At 42.6% G+C, this 20812-nt stretch overlaps 1 protein-coding gene and 1 long non-coding RNA gene across 5 annotated transcripts in view; one reads left to right on the forward strand and one right to left on the reverse strand.

Moving 5' to 3' along the window:
• LOC102941740 (CREB binding protein) overlaps nt 1–20812 on the reverse strand; it is a 179131-nt gene that overhangs the window by 140563 nt on the left and 17756 nt on the right. For all 4 annotated transcript variants that reach the window (XM_043523771.1, XM_043523770.1, XM_037911060.2 and 1 more), the window contains exon 2: nt 8430–9142. In XM_043523771.1, the coding sequence (XP_043379706.1) occupies nt 8430–9142 (713 nt within the window). The remainder of the gene's footprint in view (nt 1–8429; nt 9143–20812) is intronic.
• Nucleotides 12903–13761, forward strand: LOC122461947. Its single transcript, XR_006284226.1, has 2 exons — nt 12903–13250; nt 13534–13761. It is a non-coding gene; the product is annotated as an uncharacterized LOC122461947 (long non-coding RNA).

The raw sequence follows: 20812 nt of genomic DNA on the forward strand, positions 1-20812 counted from the left end.
GTCCTGAAAGAGCCTCAAGTCATCAGCTAGTGATGGAGGGGGCATCACAGCCTCATCTGGTGAGGATGAAGTTTGCTGGTGGCGTAGTCTCCACTTCAAAAAGTCTGGCCTCCTGTCCTTCAAAAGTTTCTTCCTCAGGCTCTGGGCCCCTGGACACTAAAGCCGAAGCGACCGCCTGATGGAATCTTTATGATAGACAATGGATGCTCGCAAGGTTTAAATCTGTAATCATCCACGGATTCCAGTATGGCCACAGGGCAGGTCGGGGGGGGGAAGGAGGGAGAGGATGGGTAGCGGTGGTGCTAATGAAGATTGGCATAAGGGTGCGGTTGGGGAGGTCCCTGATGTTGCAATGATGGGACATTGTGAGAAACCAGGGAAAGGAGGACAGTGACCAAGATGACAGATTCCTCACTGGAGAAGGGTGGTGCTGACCGGGGCACTGTGGGTAAATGGCCCAGTGTCAGCGGTAATTTAGGGGACCTAGACATGCTTGGTACCAGGGCTCTGGTACTAAGTAGTGGGGATTCTGGTTCTTCTGTTCTTGAGGGACCTGTCAGTCACTGAACTTTTGCAGTACTGTTGATACACTCGGTACAGTCAAGGAATGTTGGTGTCAACTCATTGGTACCATAAGTTGTTTATGGGATGAATATTAGGATGAGGGGTGTTTTGCCACACTCAGTGCCAAGGATGGTTTTGTCTGAGCTCATCTTTTAGAGACGGTTCGGTCTCTGTCTTTATCTCTGGGAGGTGGTGACACTGCCTCCGCACCTGTGCCCATCAGGTACTTAGATAGTTCCCTGATATTTCTGGGTACTGTGCTTCGGGGCTGTCAGTACTGAGGTGGCCAAGCACGCTGGGGATCCCCTCTGGCTGGCCAAGGACTGAAGTTTCAGGGGTTGGAGCCCTTTTTCCAGAGGCTTTGCAGTGGTGGAGGGGGGAAATCAGCCAACTTCTTTCACAATTCTACCCTCTGGATGTTGAAGGCTCTGTGGACAATCTTCGTCCCGGAGAACTGGGTTCAGTCAGCAGCTGAAGAGCACCCTCCATTAGGAGACGTTTAACTTGAGCTCCCGGTTCTTATGAGATCTCACCTTTAGCTTCTGGCAGAAAGAATGTGTGTGTCCCCCAGACACCAGACACAATGAAAGTGTCTGTCCGTTATTGGGATTGCCTCATTGCAAGAGAGAGGGACTTCTTGAAGCCAAGGGAACCAGGCATGCCCCTCCTGGGGCAATCACCCCCAAAAGGCAGGGAAACGTGAAAGGTGTGGTTTTTGGTTTTTTATTTAAAGAACTGAAAAACTTAATTCAACTACTAAATGCCCCATAGAAGGTGATCCCCCCGAACAAGGGCAGGAAACGTGAAAGAAATTCTTTTTTAAAATGAAAACGGAAAGTCTAAGAACATTTACTGCTTCTACTAAACACTTAATGCCAAGAAGGAAGGGCTTACTCTGTTCCTGGCCAAAGGTGGCCAAGAAAGAACTGAGGGTGGTTCGCCTGCGCAGTACTAGATAGCCTTGAGGCAGATCACAAGGGAGGGAGAGTGCATGTGTGGGCTGAACAGACACAGTTATCTAAATTCTCCAATTAGATACACCTACAGTATGGAGCACCCATATGGACACTACTCGAAGAAGAACACTAGTTAATCTAGGTCATTCCACAAGATTGTCTGACAAGACTACGACAAGATTGTTCATTACTGTATATTTATAGTGTTGTGTTTTGTCTATTTTAAAGTAGTCCAAGTCATAATGCTTTATCTCCCAGCCTAACAGATCTCAATGTGAGGAAATTTTTCCTGCTGTTCAACACATTAGCTCTAGTTGTATCTAAATATTTAATCTTGGTGCTGATACTCTTCCAGTATATTGATTGCTGGGTGTTAAAACTGTTTAGCCATTCTCTGCACATCTTGCCTATATTTGTCCCATGTAAGTAAATCCCTTTGGAACTGCGTAGGCATTTTTGTTGCTCTTCTCCAATATTCTTTTAATTTGTCTACATCTTCCTGGCACTGAATAGCCAAGGAGTGAAGAGCATGAAAAAAAATGTTCTTTTCTCAAAGGTCTGGAAGCCTACTGTCAGATCACTCACCATGCACCTTTCTAGTACTGACCCAAAGGCAAGCTTTATCCTCCAAGATCTTAGGAGAATCCAGGACACATTAATGCGGATGGATAGGACAGTGTGATCCCAAGGGCACAGTGATGTAGGTCAATGTAAATGCCAATCCAACTCCCACTTCCCTTTAGAATAAGCTTCAAAACAGTTCACAGACGCACTTTTGAGAGAAGCATAATTTTCCCCTCTACCATTGAGGAAAAAACCATGGGAAAAAGAAAAACCAGAAAAGCTCCACTAACATGGGATGAACTCTGTGACTGACACCAGTGAGAAAAAAAAATGGAAAGAGAGGTGGTCAGAGCAGAGCAACCCCGAAAGGCCCTCTAAACTAAAAGCTGAGATGCAAGAAAACGATTACTTCCCTGTGTGGTAACTGCTCTTTGAGATGTGTTGTGCACATATACATTCAAGTGGAGGTTTATGTGCACCCAATGAACTCGAGTTGGAGACTTTTGCAGCAGTACCACTAGGACACAAATGCATCCTTGTGCAGTGAGCAGAGGCCATAAAGGGGCATGGCTACTGCCTCCTTGTTTCTTCACACAGCCATCTAATACCTGAACTACGGAGATGGTGGGATGGTTGTACAATGTATGCATGCACGCACAGAAATATCAAAGAACAGTAGTTATGGAACAGGAAAGAAGCCATCTTCAATCCTTCAAGTGATTGTGCACATATACATTCCAGTGAAGGTGACTCATCAGCTATTCCCTTACAGGTGACGAAACTTTGGATTACATGGAGAGATACTGTAGCACTGACTTGCCAAAATGGCATTGCCCAGGAAAGCTTGAGCGATAACAGTGTCTGGAGAAGGTTTGTACCAATGATCACATTGCTGCCTTGCAAACGTCCACATCAGTATGTTACTCAAGAAGTCTGATGAACTGGAATAAGCCCTTGTAGAATGGGCCGTTATTCTAGAAGGAGGAAAAACATTTGCTAGATTATAACAGAGTTTGATAAAAGTCAGAAATGCAGCGATATACACGCTGGTCTGTAACCAGTTCCCCTTTACTGCTTTCAACAGAGAGCAGTACCATCTACTGGTAGTGCGAATTCCCTACTATGAATCGAAGATACTTTCTGTGGCCAGGATTGAAGGGAGCATACCAATCCTTCTTCACTATGGATGGGATAATAGATGCCAGGGTAACCATTTTGAACTTGATTTTCTTGATGAATATGTTCAGCTTTCTTATATCTAGGAGGGGCCAAAGACAGCCTCCCTTTTGGGGAACCAGGAAATAGCGGGAATAAAACCCTTTCCCTCTGTGTTGGTAAGTAACTTCTGCTATTGCTCTCTGATTAAAGAGAGACTAAAAGTCTTAAAATTAATACAGCCTTGTGAAATGGGTCCCAGAAAAGGGATGGGAAGCAGGTTTTGGGAAGGGGACAGAAGTGAACTAGATAACATTTTTCCCTCCTGCACAGTGCTGCGATCCCAACTGTCAAAAAGGACTGCCGCCCTTGCACTGTAAAAGAAAGACAGATGATTTCAAAAGATTCCCATATAACTGTTTATGCTCAGGGTGTTTATACCCTAGTGACGAAGACGACAAACACAGCATAGACCTTGCTACTACTTGAGACTTCAGGATGTCTCTAGATGGAGATCTAAACCTCCTATCAGCTCTGTCCACAGCAGGCCCTTCTAGATCTTGGCTTCATTAGGGTCATCTTGTCATCACAGCTGTGGACAGCATACACACTGTAAATCATCTTTAAAAAAAAAATTGACATCTCCCTTCATCCCCCCGAATAGATTCAATCTATTTCCCTAAGTATCCTCACACCTTCTTCTCAACTGTCTAAATGGGCCATCTTGATTATCACTACAAAGGTTTTTCTCCTACTAATAGCTCATCTTAACTAATTAGCCTCTTACAGTTTGTATTGAAACTTCCAACTTCTCTGTATATATTGGAAAGATCATGCTCTAATAAATTTGTTAGTCTCTAAGGTGCCACAAGTACTCCTGTTCTTTTTGTGGATACAGACTAACACGGCTGCTACTCTGAAACCTATATACCAAATGAGAATCTCTCTTTCTAAACTGGCTAACCAAGGCTCACAAGTGACAGGAAGCGTCAACTCCCACCACAGGCGGTAAGAAGGAACAGAGAGGGAAGCAACAGCCACATCACTTTTGTGTCCCCTGCTCTGTGCATGAGGAGGGCAGGAGCATATGTGCAAACCAGCGGTACTGTTGGCAAAAGTCTCCAACTTGATTGTACTGGGTACACATATGCCTACAGTGGAATGTATAGATTCACAATCACTCAAAGGAGAACCATCAGTTCTGAATTAGTATACTTAGGATACAGAAACAGCTTAGTATGTTTTATTGTCTTAATAAATGAACAACTGAAGACTAAAATGTGGATAATAAAGAGGAAGGTTAATTAAAATGTCTCACTTATATCAAGTGACAAATGAGTTCCATAGGCTAGTTGTGCAATGCATGAAATTCCTTTTTTCAATTTTGCTGTAGTTCTCCTAGTTCTTTTCTTTCAAGGGTACAAGTATTAGTGCCTGATTTACCTTCACTGTAACACTGTATTATACACTTTTATCCTGTCCTCTCTTATTCATGTCCTCTATGGCTAACAGACCCAATCTTTACACTCTCCATATGGACACGTTTCTGTGCCTCTAATCGTTCTCGCCATGCATCTCTAAATTCACTCTCTGCCATAACCTATTTGAGACAGGGTGATCAGAACTGAACACAGTATTTATTCTATGTGAGGGCATACCACTAATTTATATAATGGGATTATATTTTCAGTATTATTTTCCATTTCCTTATGCAACCTAACATTTGCTTTTCTTTTCTAAAACTAAAGCACAATTAGGTCCAGGTCTTTTTCACAGAATCACAGAGTTTAAGGCCAGAAGGGACCACTGCATCATGTAGCACGACCTCCCATGTAGCACAGGCCCCCAATACCTCGCAGCACCTATACCCTAAATCCAACAACCAAAATTAGACCAAAGCCTTAGAGCCCATAAGAGGCTACACTATTATGTGCAACAGAGGGGACCAAGGCCCCCGAGGGACCAAGGTGCACCAGTGCTGAAGGCCCCCACAATGGCAGAGAAATGATTAAGATACACCCAGATAACCCTAGCAAGTGACCCACAACTACATACTGCAGAGGAAAGCAACCCCCTCCCCAAGGTCACTGCTAATTAAAATTCCTTCCTGACCTCACATATTGCAGTGAGTCAGATCCTGAGCACATAAGAATCAGCCAGGCAAGCACCAGAGAGAATGCTCAGTGCCACCTAAGAGTCCTTGCCTTTCCCTCCAAAGTCCCCTCCATCGTGGCCTTCTCTATGCTTTCAGAGGAAGGGGTTAAAAAAACAAAAAACCAACATTAGAATACTATTTATTCCCCTTGGGGAGGGGCGGTTGATCTCTTTCTGACCCCTGCAGGCATCTGGCTGAAATCCTGAAGCATGAGCTTTTAGGAATATAGGACATAAGCCAGAAGTGAATCCAAAGCTGTTGAGCCCTGCCCCCAACCATCACAAGTAAGCTGGCGTACAACCACACTACATTTGTCCAGCTTTTCTTAAAACTAAATAAGTTGTTTGCCCCCACAATTCCTATTAGCATACTATTCCAGAACCTGTCCCCTCTGATGGCCTCCTTCTAATTTCCAGACTGAATTTGTTCATGGCTAATTTATACCCATTTGTGCTTGTACCAACATTGTCCTTTAGTTTAATAGCTCATCACCCTCCTTAGTGCTTACCCCCTAATGTATTTATCCAGAGAAGTCATATAATCTCTCAGCCTTTTTTTTGCTGCACTAAGCAAACCACACTCTTCCACATACTCCGTTTAGAACTCAACGCATTGCGAGATCAGGGCCACAGACTGTAAAGTCTCTTCAGAGAACTTGTCTTCCTGAGTGTTTGAAATATATGTCATTGATAAGTTCTTTTAAAAAAAAAAAATTGCATCACAGAATAAAAAAGCAGAAGTCACATGACCTCCATTCAGCTTGATAAGTGATCCTTAGTCAAAACTGGTAAAATTAACTCCAGGGCAGAGGGCCCAAGTAAGGACCTCTGCCCCAAGGTCCATTTCACCCTAAGTGCATACAATCAAGTTATAACCTACATAACACAGCTGTGTAGAAGCTAAAGAAACCTGCTCCAATGGGTTACTTTTTAAAAAATCAAGTATCGGTGGTAGCCGTGTTAGTCTGTATCCACAAAAACAACAAGGAGTCTGGTGGCCGGACTCCTTGTTTTTAAAAAATGGAAATAAGCCAAATAATTAGATATTTTCATTCCATTTCCACACATTTCAGAGAAAAACAAATCTAGTACAAGAAAATAATCACCTACCCCTTTCTCTACTTACTTCCCAATAACCATTCTTTTCCTGTAACTATAGCAGTCAATCTCTATACAAAGAGCATCTAAATGTTTAGGTTCATAGACTGATGATAAGTATGCTCAGCTTTACATCATGCTGCCAATCTGTTTAGACCTTTAAGCTTCCCTTCCTTAAAATAAAGAAAATCATCCCCCAATGGGGATGAGCAGAATTTGTGCCCCAACTTCTGTCAGCAACGAACCAACAAATTTAACACACTGCAGCCAAGAGTGATACTAAAATGGTCCCCAACCCTCAGACAGGGTCCAGAGAAATTCCTTACTAGAAAGCTCTGCACTCCCAGCTGTTGAAGAAGTGAAGTGGCTGGTAGACTACACTTCACACAGAAAATATGCTCTTCCCCTGTCAGGTTTAGCCTAGTGACCTATATGAAATGAACAGTTTTCATAACAGAACCCAAAGAGATATGTAGCCACATCACCAAACTACTCAATGCATTCTTGTTTGCAGTTTCAGCAGAAGCGTAAAGAACTGAGTGGTAATGGAAACTGAACCTGCCTTTGTGTGTTCAGTGGCTAAATAGGATGTCAGTGTCCAATACTACCACATGACTTTTACACTTTTCCAATATCTCAAATTTGTAACTACTGTAAATACACAAAAGTGGGGTCCCTGAGATTCCAATATGAAAAAAGACTGACAATAGCAGTTTTGCTTAACTTGTGAAACATGACTTTTCCCCACCCACTAGTAAGAGATGTGTTATAGACCAGATCGATAAACGCAATAAATACAAAAACTCTGACTCTGCTCTTCAGCTGTGTGTGTGTGTGTGTGTGTGTGTGTGTGTGTGGTGGGGGGGGTGAGGAGAGGAGAGGGGAGAGCTATAAATGGGTGACTTGCCACTCACACACTTGTGCTGTCTCTGACGGTCTCATAGCCCTCTGACAGACAGGTGTCTGCATCACAAAAACAGTCACTATAATTCTGCTAATTGGTACCCGTCTTTAAGCAAAGAAGCCAAAGACTTCAATGGGAGCACACTGACATGGCAGTATGGAGAAGCGTGTATTGCCTCTGCCTAGTCTGTAATTTTTCTGTAAACAGGTACATATCTTCAAGCCTCTCAGTCTAGCACCTTTTATCAGTACTAAATGTGCTTAGCTTGAAATAAACACTTTTTCTGTTTGCTAGAGTGAAGCATACAGAAATGGTCAGTAAGCCTTTTTTTTTTTTCTTTTTTGGACCACTGAATTCTTCTCTTCCAATAAGTTACTAGCAAGATTTTGTCCTAGTTTTAGCCTTCTTCAAAGAGATTCTAAACAGCCATTTTCATTTATGATGATAATAAAAGCAGTGCTTTCATTGTGTCTCATTTTCAGGACATCCTAATGCCTGAAACTGATAAGTGCAGAATTCACAAAGCATATTTTTCCTCTTTTCTTTTTCTTACCACACACAATGGAACGCAATAAGAGAATCAGAGTTGAATCAGAATTTTTTTTAAACAGTGAAACATATTCATTGCTGAAAAGACTTGATACACAGAATTTATAGTCTTAGGCTAATTTTAAAATGAAACTTCAAAACCCAATTTTCTTTAAATTACACATATCCTATTGTAAGCATGAAACCTTTAAAATTTTCACATGATAAATAGATAACTTAAGCAGGACCAAAGTTTCCTCTTCCGCTCAGAAATGTGATCTGTTTGGGATCTTTAGCACATAGTTAAATTACACTCATCACTACTAAAAGTCTAGTATCTCTGGTTCATGTAAAACTAAGATATCTAATTTACACCTAATAAAAGCTGAAAACAAATACTTTCAAGACGCCTGAATTTTTATCAGTTACTAAAATCAGTTTCTCAGATACCTGGAGGAAAAACATGCATCTAGACAGATAGACTTTATAAAGTTATAGGTACATACTTTTGTCATTGCTCCTGTCTGTGCTGTGTTCAGGCCTGCATGACCAGCCATCTGTGGTGACACTTGGGTTAAAGTCTCTGCCAGCACACTGCCTGCATTCCCTTGCATGGAAGGGGCAGAATATTGCATTCCTGCTCCCCTTCCTCTTCCAGCTGCCCCAAGAGATCCATTCATTACCTGCCCTTGTCCTTGCTGAGGCTGATTCATTAAATTGTGGCCAGAGTTACTGTTGAGAAGGCCCTGGTGAGTCTGACTGAAATTAGCATTCATACATATCCCAGGTCCAGTCTGTGATGTTGCAGGGCTGCTTGTCACCATCCCCACTTGCTTTTGTGCTTGAGAGTTCAGTGCTTGTGATGCAGGTGTGGTAGGTCCAGAGGTGCTGGCTGCCTGCTTTGCCAGGCTTGAAGCAGAAGCGTCTCCCTGGTTTAAAGGGCTCTTACCCATAGCACCCAGATTACTAATGTTAGCACTGTTCGGCTGCCCTTGGACTTGGCTACCAACTCCTTGCTGGACAGGGCTATTTGAGTTCACATTTCCAATTCCAGGATTTAGGGTAGAGCTACCGCTTCCCCTTAGAAGTTCAGAAAGTTGTTTGTGTTTGGAAGCTGCATCTGGAACAAGATTCCCACTGCTATTTAGAAGGCTTAACTCTCCATTGGGGATCAGCTCATCAGGAAGATCATTTTCCAAGTCAAACAGAGATCCAAAATCTACAAGTTAAACAGAAATTTATATAAGACACCAAATACACTGAACAGGCAAAGCAACTATAGTCTATTTGTTCATATAGCATTATTTTAACCATAACAAGAGACGTTATATGTTAACACAAATCCAAAAATGTATGCCTTATTTTACTACTAATATTTACTTATTAATATCCATCAATATCTCCACAGGGAAAGAGTGACTGCAGATGCAGCAGTAATTACAGATTGCTTTTATATGGAAAGTGCATCTCCACTGAAATGTATGCAAAGTGACAAACTCTGTAAAGCAGATTAAGTGGAAGTACTCCCCACTTAAATGTACATATTTGTCCTAAGTTTTTGCTGTTGTTTTCAAAACATAGCTATGACTTCACTACAGCATCAAACAAAAGAAAATAGATTTAACAATGTTAGCTTCCTCAAACATTTGCAAATTCAGCAGGGAACAGGAGATAACTGGCAAACTAAACTACTCTTCATATAAGTCTTCCCTTTATTCAAGTCTCTGTACTAAGCAAGTCACTTCCTAATACACCTGACCCTCCTCCCCCCGCCATAAAAAAAAATAAAAAAGATCAATATATAGAATCACTTCTACAGTTAGGCCAGTAAAGTATATTACAATATAAATGCTATTCCATCTCTCACATTCTGAGCACAGCACTGTCCTACAATAGGGCTCTCAGATTAAGAACTCGAATTCATTAAGATTATGTGGAGATTTCATATGAAGACATCCAAGGCTGAAGGAAGCTACCCAGTTTCAGAGGATTGCTGTCAAACCCTGGGGGAGGAACAGATGGCTCTGTCACAGGGAGGAAACCGGCAGCTGGTTACTTCTGACAGCAGGCAGTGCTCCACCTATACTCCCAACCCACCCACCATGGTGATGGAAAACAGGTATGGTGCCCTTATAATGAGCAATGAGGAACCACCCACAAAGGTGGAGGAGGAGAAGCCATGTACCCCCAAGGCTGGGAAGATCGCAGCCACCACTCCCAGGAGGAAATATAGGATAGTGATGGTTGGTGACTCTTTTTTGAGAGGCACCCAGCTGTTGTCCTGACATGACATGTCCTGACATGGAGGTAAGCTGCCTGCCAGGGGCCCATATCGGAGACGTTACAGAGGGATTGCTGAGGATCATCCGGCCCTCTGACTACTAACCCCATGCTACTCATCCATGTGGGCACTAAAGATACTGCGAGGTATGACCCTACTGCGAGGTATAAATTAGTAAGGGAAGCAAAAGTGGATGGGAACCTGGGAGGCAGTGACCATGAGACGGTCGAGTTCAGGATCCTGACCAAAGGAAGAAAGGAGAGCAGCGAAATATGCTTTTCTGAAATCCAGGATCCAGATTTTCACTCCCTCAGGGAACTGATGGGCAGGATCCCCTGGGAGAACAACATGAGGGGGAAAGGAGTCAAGAAGAGCTGGCTGTATTTTAAAGAATCCTTATTGAGGTTGCAGGAACAAACCATCCCGATATGTAGAAAGAACAGGAAATATGGCAGGCGACCAGCTTGGCTTAACAGTGAAATCCTTGCTGATCTTGAACACAAAAAAGAAGCTTACAAGAAGTGGAAGATTGCACAAATGACCAGAGAGGAGTATAAAAATACTGCTCAAGCCTGCAGGAGTGAAATCAGGAAGGCCAAATCACACCTGGAGTTGCAGCTAGCAAGAGATGTTAAGAGTAACAAGAAGGGTTTCTTCAGGTATGTTAACAACAAGAAGAAAGTCAAGGAAAGTGTGGGCCCCTTACTGAATGAGGGAGGCAACCTCGTGACAGAGGATGTGGAAAAAGCTAATGTACTCAATGCTTTTTTTGCCTCTATCTTCACGAACAAGATCAGCTCCCAGACTACTGCACTGGGCAGCACAGCATGGGGAGGAGGTGACCAGCCCTCTGTGGAGAAAGAAGTGGTTCAGGACTATTTAGAAAAGCTGGGACGAGCATAAGTCCACAGAGCTGGATGCGCTGCATCCGAGGGTGCTAAAGGAGTTGGCAGATGTGATTGAAGAGCCATTGGCCATTATCTTTGAAAACTCATGGCAATCGGGGGAGGTCCCAGATGACTGAAAAAAGGCTAATGTAGCCCCCATCTTTAAAAAAGGGAAGGAGGAGGATCCCAGGAACTACAGGCCAGTCAGCCTCACCTCAATCCCTGGAAAAATCATGGAGCAGGTCCTCTAGTAATCAATTTTGAAGCAGTTCAAGGAGAGGAAAGTGATGAAGAACAGTTAGCATGGATTCACCATGGGCAAGTCATGCCTGACTAACTTGACTGCCTTCTATGAGGAGATAACTGCAGCCCCTGGGGGGGGGGGCCTGCTAGCCCGCTCCCCAGAGGGGGGGAGTGAGGGACCCCAGCTGTGGACATCACCAAAAAAAATAAAATAAAAAAAATTATGAGATAACTGGCCCTGGATGAGGGGAAAAGCAGTGGACGTGTTCTTCCTTGACTTTAGCAAAGCTTTTGATAGTATTCTTGTCAGCAAGTTAAAGGAGTATAGGCTAGATGAATGGACTATAAGGTGGACAGAAAGCTGGCTAGACTATCGGGCTGAACAGGTAGTGATCAATGGCTCCATGTCTAGTTGGCAGCTGGTATCAAACGGTGTGCCCCAGGGTCAGTCCTGGGGCTGGTTTTGTTCAATATCTTCATTAATGATCAGGGGGATGGTGTGGATTGCACTCTCAGCAAGTTTGCAGATGACACTAAACTGGGAGGAGTGGTAGATGTGCTGGAAGGTAGGGACAGGATACAGAGGGACCTAGACAAATTAGAGGATTGGGCCAAAAGAAATCTGATGAGGTTCAACAAGGACAAGGGCAGAGTCCTGCACTTAGGATGGAAGAATCCCATGCACTGCTACAGACTAGGGACCAAGTGACTAGGCAGCAGTTCTGCAGAAAAGGACCTAGGTGTTACAGTGGATGAGAAGTTGGATATGAGTCAACAGTGTGCCCTTGTTGCCAAGAAGGCAAACAGCATTTTGGGCCGTATAAGTAGGAGCATTGCCAGCAGATCAAGGGGCATGATCATTCCCCTCTATTCGGCATTGATGACACCTCATCTGTAGTACTGTGTCCAGTTTTGGGCCCCACACTACAAGAAGGATGTAGGAAAATTGGAGAGTGTCCAGCAGAGGTCAACAAAAATGGTTAGGGGGCTGGAGCACATGACTTATGAGGAGAGGCTGAGGGAACTGGGATTATTTAGTCTGCAGAAGAGACAAATGGGGGGGGGGGGATTTTAAGATATATTATAGCTCCAAGATATCTCATCATGGAAAAGGGATTAGAAATTCGAATTCTATAGTATGAGACAATATATTCATATAATGTTTAAGAAAAGTTTTGTAAATGAGTTCCAATAGTTCCAGTCTTATGGGGGTCCATGGGCTTCTGTATAGATTATTTAGGTTAAACTTTCTATCTACCCAATGGGATTCAGTGCTCAGTCTAGAAGATACCATCAGAGATGTTTAGTTTTGCAGTTCTCAGTGTATTTGTGTCTCCAGAGATAACATGCTTGTTAACAGCAGAAATGTTTTTAAATAAATATACAGAGTGAGAAATAACAGACCTCAACCCTATTGTCCCTCTGCAAATTTGTGTACATAGAGGCAATCCCTTACCTCTCTCTAAAAGTGCAAAATTTCAAAAGTTCAATGACAGAAGATTGTTGGGGGCGGAATAGATCTGAACAAGGAGAAGAAGTCTGGAGATAAATGTGAGAAGAGAGGGACAGACAGTAGAAACAAAACTGAAACTGTTTGAGCAGCATATTCCAGAAGTCTTGAGGTCTTTCTGAGTGTAGCCTTCATTGATTTGAGATCTACCATACCATTCTCTCACTAGAAGGGAAAACCTCTAATGGCAGCAAGCCGTAAAAAGAGACCCAGTTTGGGAATATTTTAAATGAAGTTCCTCTACCTGTGAGTAAAACAGGCATGCGTGCAAAATGCAAACAGTGCAACAAAGAAATGCAAGGCCTGGTTGCCCGAATGAAACACCATCATGAGAAGTGTTTCCTTCTCAAGAGGAAGCTGCGTTGAAGATGATGAAAGGAACATGTCTGAAATGCAGGATCTTCAGGTTGGTAAACTTTTATTTTATACTTCTTTCTTAAGGACTGCCTGTCTTCCTTCTTGACTATTCTTGAATTCTCATGTTTGAGCAAAAAATATAGTAGTTATTCTATGGTACTATCACTTTAGATGCAATTGTGATAAAAAATAAATAGCTGAAATAGGCAGATCTTCCTTTTACAATTTCACCTTTAAAGTAGTACAGAGTGTCAGTTAATGCAATGAGTAATACCCTAAATAAGCAGTATGGTAATAATAATTAAATAACTGCATTGAGTTATTTTCTTTAGGAGAATCCATCCTCGACATACAGGATTCTGAAGATTATCCACCTGCAAGATCACCATCATTTTCTATAGTTTCAGAGTTATCTGCCAATGATAGCATTTCAATCACATCATGTATGTCACATAGCCACAGTATATCACCTGTAGCAAAATGAAAAAACAATTCTCCATCATCCAGACACAACCATAAAATAAGTCTGTGATAAGAATCAGCAGATTACAACAGAATAAGGGAATTCCTAACAGAAACAACTGATACATCAGGAAATGGACACACAGCAGAATACTTACAAGTAGCAGCAATAAAAGCTATATCAAACTGTGGGGAAAAAATTCAAATGTCTAGTACACAGCTTGGTCACAGACAATGCTGCAAATGTATCCAAGATGAGAAGAACCTATTTACAAGGGAGTGAAGAGAGTCCCAAGCTAACAACATACGGTTGCAGTGCTCATTTGATGCACCTCCTAGCCAAAGACTTCAGTGTTCCAGAAATGAAGGCTAATGTTGTTGAAATTGCAGAATTCTTCCGTAACAACCGCTTTGCAGCAGCTGCTCTGAAAAAAGTGGAAAGAACGAAGCTAACTCTCCCACAAGATGTGCGATGGAATTCAGTAGTGGACTGTTTTGAGCACTATATCAAGAACTGGCCTAATCTGATGACAAGTTTGTGAACAAAATCATAAAAAAAACAGATGGCACTGTCACAGCCAAAGTTCTCAACATTGGGCTTAACAGAAATGTTGAACACATGCCGAGTACTCTGAAGCCTATTTCTGTAGGCTTGAACAAAATGCAGGGAAATACACCTCTACCCCAATAGAACGCGGTCCTCAGGAAACTAAAAAAGTCTCAAAGCATTATAGGTGAGACCGCGTTATATCAAACTTGCTTTGGCCCCCCCGTTCCTTGTTTCCTGACTGCCCCCTCCAGAGACCCCCATCCCTAATCACCCCCAGGACCCGACCCCCTATCCAACCCCCCTGTTCCCTGTCCCCTGACTGCTTCGACCCCTATCCACACCCCTCGCCCCGACAGGCACTCACCTGCAACGGCGGGAAGCGGAGCAATGCGGCCCCAGCCCACTTCACTCCGCCACCTCTCAGCCATGGCACTCCATTTCCTGCCGCCAGTGAGTGCAGGGAGGTTGGGGAAAGGACGCCCCCCGCACTCACCTGCGGCAGGAAGCAGAGAGACGCGGCCCCAGCCCACTCTGCTTTCCTTGCCCCAGCCCCAGCCGTGTCGCTGTGGGCAGGGTTGGGGAAAGGTCCTGCACTCACCTGCAGTGGGAAGCGGAGCGCCGCGGCTGGGAGCTGGTGGAATGGAGCGGGCTGGGGCCAGGCTGCTCCGCTTCCACCACTGCCGGTGAGTGCGGGGGGTATCCCTTCCCCCAAACCCCCTCCCACGAGCGACACGGCTGGGGCCGGGGCAAGGGATGCGGAGCTAATCCTTCGGGCCACTCTGGGACTGCGGGGCCCCCAAATGTGCCCCCTGCACAGCTCCTGCCTCCCAGACCCTGGTGGAGCGGAGCCCCTGAACGCCCCCGCGACCCTCTGCCCCTTATCCAACCCCTCAGCCCCGGCCCAGCCTGGCCCCCTTAACACGCTGCTCAGAGCAGCGTGTCGGAGCTTTACCACATTATATGCGAACCCGTGTTATATCGGATCGCGTTATATCGGGGTAGAGGTGTAGATGTTTTATTGCTGACACTGTTGAAATTTGAAAGGAACTGAGTGATATCTTAAAAAGAGAAATATGCAACGACAAGAGTTAAATTACAAGCATTAAAAAAAATGAATGGGACAAGCACAATCTCCAGCTCATTTTCTTGCAAAAATTCTCAATACTCCATACCAGGGTCAAACCTTAAGTGCTGAAGAAGAGCAGTTGGCTATGACATGGACATCCAGCAATCATCTCTCCATAATGCCAACTATAATAAACTTCAGCGCTAAGGGTGAACCATGCAAATAAATTGGTTAGTCTCTAAGGTGCTACAAGTACTCCTTTTATTTTTGCGAATACAGACTAACACGGCTGTTACTCTGAAACAAGAAATATATGTTTGCTGATGAGGTTTTAAAGAAAGTCACACCAGTGAACTGGTGGAAGTCACTTAAGCACTTGGATTTAGAGACTGTTGAAGTGATCATCTCACTTTTAACAGCAGTAGCTTCTTCTGCCGATGTAGAAAGAATATTTTCTTCCTTTGGACTAATTCATTCCAAATTGAGAAATCATTTGGGACCTGAAAAAGCAGGAAAACTTTTTTTTCTTCTCCAGATTACTAACAGGAAAATGAAGGTGAAGACCACTGAGTTAGCTGCAGAAGCCAATATTTTAAGTTTCTCATGCTGACCTGGCTGACGCAGTCAATTTAATTTTTGTTTTTATTATTTCATTTAACTATTTTAGTTAATTTTAACAAAAACAAACCTGATTTTAAAAAATTTGCATGTTTAACTAAATTCAAAAATTCATATGCTTGTTTTGTTAAATTATTATGTTTGCTGTTGAAGAAAAGAAATCCAGAATACATAATGTTTTCTTTTAGTTAAATAAAACAATTTAAATGTCTGTCTGGTGATGTTCTCCTCCTAATACAGCACAGCAAGAAAATCCTCCAAATATTTATGATTAACCTGTTGAATTGGAGATAGTTCACCTCCCAATGACTTCATAAATATCTGTTTCAATTACCTTTAGTAAATGAAATAACCAAACAATCATTCATTTTCTGATATAGCTGTAAAACTAGTCTGAAATGTTTAAATCAAATCCATCCTGTTTTAAATAACAGAATCATCCAAAACACAAGGACTTGGTGGTAACGGGGGACTTCAACTACACAGACATCTGTTGGGAAAACAACACAGCAGGGCACAGATTATCCTACAAGTTCTTGGAATGTATTGGAGACATTTTTTAATTTCAGAAGATGGAGAAAGCTACTAGGAGAGAGGCTGTTCTAAATTTGATTTAGAAAAATAGGGAGGAATTGGTTGAGAATTTGAAAGTGGAAGGCAGCTTGGTGAAAGTGATCATGAAATGATAGAAGGCAGAACAGCAAAATAAAAATAATGGATTTCAAGAAGGCAGACTTAAGCAAACTCAGGGAGTTTGTAGGTAAGATCCCATGGGAAGCAAATCTAAGGGGAAAAACAACTGAAGTTTTTCAAAGAGACATTATTAAAGGCACAAGGAAAGGGCACTGCATAGGAAAGATAGGAAATATGGCAAGAGACCACCCTGGCTTAACCAAGAGATCTTCAATGATTTAAAAGTCAAAAAAAGAGTCCTACAAAAAGTGGAAACTAGGTCAAATTACAAAGAATGAATATAAGCAAATAACGCAAGGATGGGGAGAGACGATTAGAAAGGCCAAGGCACAAAATGAGATCAAACTAGCTAGAGACATAAAGGGTAACAAGAAAACAGTCTACAAATACATTAGAAGCAAGAGGAAGACCAAGGACAGAGTAGGCCCCTTACTCAATGGGGGGGGGGGAAAAACAACAGAAAATGTGGAACTAGCAGAGGTGCTTAGTGACTTATTTGTTTCAGTTTTCAGTTGGAAGGTTAATGGTGATTGGATGTCTAACATAGTGAATACCAGTGAAAATGATATAGGATCAGAAGAGGCTAAAATAGGGAAAGAACAAGGTAAAAATTACTTAAACAGATTAGATGTATTCAAGTCACCAAGGCCTGATGAAATACATCCTAGAATAATCAAGGAGCTGACTGAGGAGATAATTGAGCCATTAGTGATTATCTTTGAAAAGTCATGGAAGACTGGAGAGATTCCAGAAGACTGGAAAGGCCAAATATAGTGCCCATCTACAAAAAGGAAATCAGTACAACCCAGGGAATTACAGACCAGTCAGGTTAACTTCTGTATCCGGAAAGATAATGGAGCAAATAATTAAGCAATCAATTTGCAAACATATAGAAGATAATAAGGTGATAAGTAACAGTCAGCATGAATTTGTCAAGAACAAACTGTGTCAAACCAACCTGATAGCTTACTTTGACAGGGTAACAAGCCTTGTGGATGGGGTGAGGGGAGGGGTAGACGTGGTATATCTTGACTTTAAAGCTTTTGATACTGTCTCGCATAACGTTTGCATAAACTAGGGAAATGCAACCTAGATGGAGCTACTATAAGGTGGGTGTAAAACTGGTTGGAAAACCGTTCCCAGAGAGTAGTTATCAGTGGTTCACAGTCATGCTGGAAGGACATAATGAGTGAGGTCCCACAGGGATCAGTTCTGGGTCCAGTTTTGCTCAGTTTATCTTCATCAATTATTTAGATAATGGCATGGAGAGTACACTTATAAAGTTTGTGGACCAAGCTGGGAGGAGTGGTACATGCTTTAGAGGATAGGATTAAAATTCAAAATGATTTGGACAAACTGGAGAAATGGTCTGAAGTAAATAGGATGAAATTCAATAAGGACAAATGCAAAGTACTCCATTTAGGAAGAGCAATCAGCGGCACACATACAAAATGGGAAATGACGGCCTACGAAGAAGTACAGCGGAATGCGATCTGGTGGTCATAGTGGACAAGCTAAATATGAGTCAACAGTGTAATGGTGTTGCAAAAAAGCAAACATCATTCTGCGATGTATTAGCAGGAGTGTTGAAAGCAAGACACGAAAAGGAATTCTTCTGCTCTATTCTGCGCTGATTAAGCCTCAACTGGAGTATTATGTCCATTCTGGATGCCACATTTCAGGAAAGATGTGGACAAATTGGAGAGAGTCCAGAGAAGAGCAAAAAAAATGATTAAAGGTCTAGAAAACATGACTTATGAGGGAAGACTGAAAAAATTGGGTTTGTTTAGTCTGGAGAAGAGAAGACTGAGAGGGGACATAACAGTTTTCAAGTACATAAAAGGTTGTTACAAGGAGGAGGGAGAAAAATTATTTTCCTTAACTACTGAGGATAGGACAAGAAGCAATGGGCTTAAATTGCAGCAAGGGAGGTTTAAGTTGGACATTAGGAAAAATGTCCTGTCAGGATGGCTAAGCACTGGAATAAATTGTCTAGAGAGGTTGTGGAATCTTCATCATTGGAGATTTTTAAGAGCAGGTTAGACAAACGCTGTCAGGGATGGTCTAGATAATACAGTAACTCCTCACTTAAAGTCGTCCCAGTTAACATTGTTACGTTGCTGATCAATTAGGGAACACACTTATTTAAAGTTGTGCAATGCTCCCTTACAACACTGTTTGGCAGCCGCCTGCTTTGTCCACTGCTTGCAGGAAGACCAGCCTGTTGCAGCTAGCTGGTGAGGGCTTGGAACCAGGGTGGACCAGCAGCCCCCCGCTCCCCTAAGTTCCCTGTGCAGAAGCTGGTCAGCAGGCTACCAATTGCCAGCAGTTCAGTTGTCCCTCCCCCCCACTGCCATGTGCTGCTCTTGCCCTCTGCCTTAGAACTGCTCCCAGGAGCCTCCTGCTTGCTGTGCAGGGGAGGGGGGGAAGAGGGGGACTAATGTCAGGGTGTCCCCCTCCCCCCTACTCCTGCCCTCCACTTACCCCTTCTCCATATAGAGCGGGGGGAGACACAAGAGGGCTCAGGATGGAGAGAGCTGGCCGCAACTGCTGTCTCAACTTCCTGATCTTTTTAAATGTACTTAGACTGTGGTGTCAGTGTACTCAAAGGAGAGATGCACATCTCCCTCTCTCTCTCTCTCTCTCACACACACACACACACACACACACACACACACGGTGTGTGTGTCTGTCTCCCATGCTGTCTCCCCTCCCTCCATTCATGCTGCCTTGTAGAGTCTGAGGCCACATTAACAACGTGTTAACCCTTGAGGGCTAAACCGAATGCTAGTTCATCATTTAGCAGTAAGGCATTCCCTGTGAAATATCCCACCCTCTAACTTCACCAGCTCAACCAAGCTTCACAATCATCATTGCGGTGTACAGTATTAAATTGTTTGTTTAAAACTTATACTCTGTGTGTACATATGCATAAACACACACACTATATGTATTAGTTTTTTGTCTGGTGAAAAATATTTCCCTGGAACCTAACCTCCCTCCCCCCCCCCCCATTTACACTAATTCTTATGGGGAAATTGGATTCGCTTAACATCGTTTCGCTTAAAGTCGCATTTTTCAGGAACATAACTATAACGTTAAGCAAGGAGTTAATGTACTTATTCCTGCCATGAGTGCAGGGGACTGGACTAGATGAGCTGTCAAGGTCCCCTCCAGTCCTATCATTCTAGGTCTTAACTTAAAAGGATATTAAATAACTAGAGTATGAGAAGGATGAATCATGCCAAAAACATTATACAGAAGAACTACGTTATTTTCCTCATAATAGTATTTTCAATGTTAATGTGCTAATACCTTCAAAAATACCCACTAATTCAAGCTTTTTATTTAAATGGCCATAAGAACATTCCTGCTGATAGTGACCATATTATAAAAAATAATAATAAATGGGGACAACCCCTCCCACTCCACATCAAACTGTAAAACAATTCCCATCTTGCTTGAAGAGTGATTTCACAATTCGAAAAGGGCTTTCATTGTTCAGCCATTTCACTTTCATATTAAACCATAGTTATTTTTTCAATTATTAAACCACCATAATCATGTACTGATTTAGGTATTTTGAATAAATGAGCAGTTGACTTTGTATCTGTCCAACGTTACTAAGAGCTGAAAATGCACCTTTGTCACTTGAAGGGAAATTTGTCCATAACTTTAATTTATGTATCTTTATTATTTAAATGTCTATACACAGTTCTAGATGCTTACAAATTGTAAAATAAACCACTCTGATGTCTATACACATTAGAATACTAGCTGCATAAAAAATTGGCCTATGCCAGTAAGCTTATTTACACACAAAAGAATTTGTTATGCTATCATTAAGGTTGCTACACAAGTGACATAACCCCAAAAGGAAGTGGAAAAATACATCAAAGACTAATAGTACACACCCTCTATTCCCCCACCCACTTTACCACTACCACACACAACAATCTTTACCTTAACTCCACTCCCCTTCCCCAGATTACCACCCTCCCTTCTGCACACACTTCTTTACCAAAATGGCCCCTTCCCAATACTATTAGTTGTGAATGTTAATAGACAGGTTTTAATTAAATGAAACATTTTAGCACAGGTCATATGTATCCATCAGGTCAGCAGTTTGTCACTGAGGGAGATGCACATAATTCATATTTTAGAACAGTGATTTTTAAACTGTGGTCCACGGACCTCTGGGGGTCCACAGACTATGTCTAAG

The sequence above is a fragment of the Chelonia mydas genome, chromosome 10 (genome assembly GCF_015237465.2).
Source record: "Chelonia mydas isolate rCheMyd1 chromosome 10, rCheMyd1.pri.v2, whole genome shotgun sequence".
In the NCBI taxonomy this organism is placed as follows: domain Eukaryota; kingdom Metazoa; phylum Chordata; order Testudines; family Cheloniidae; genus Chelonia; species Chelonia mydas.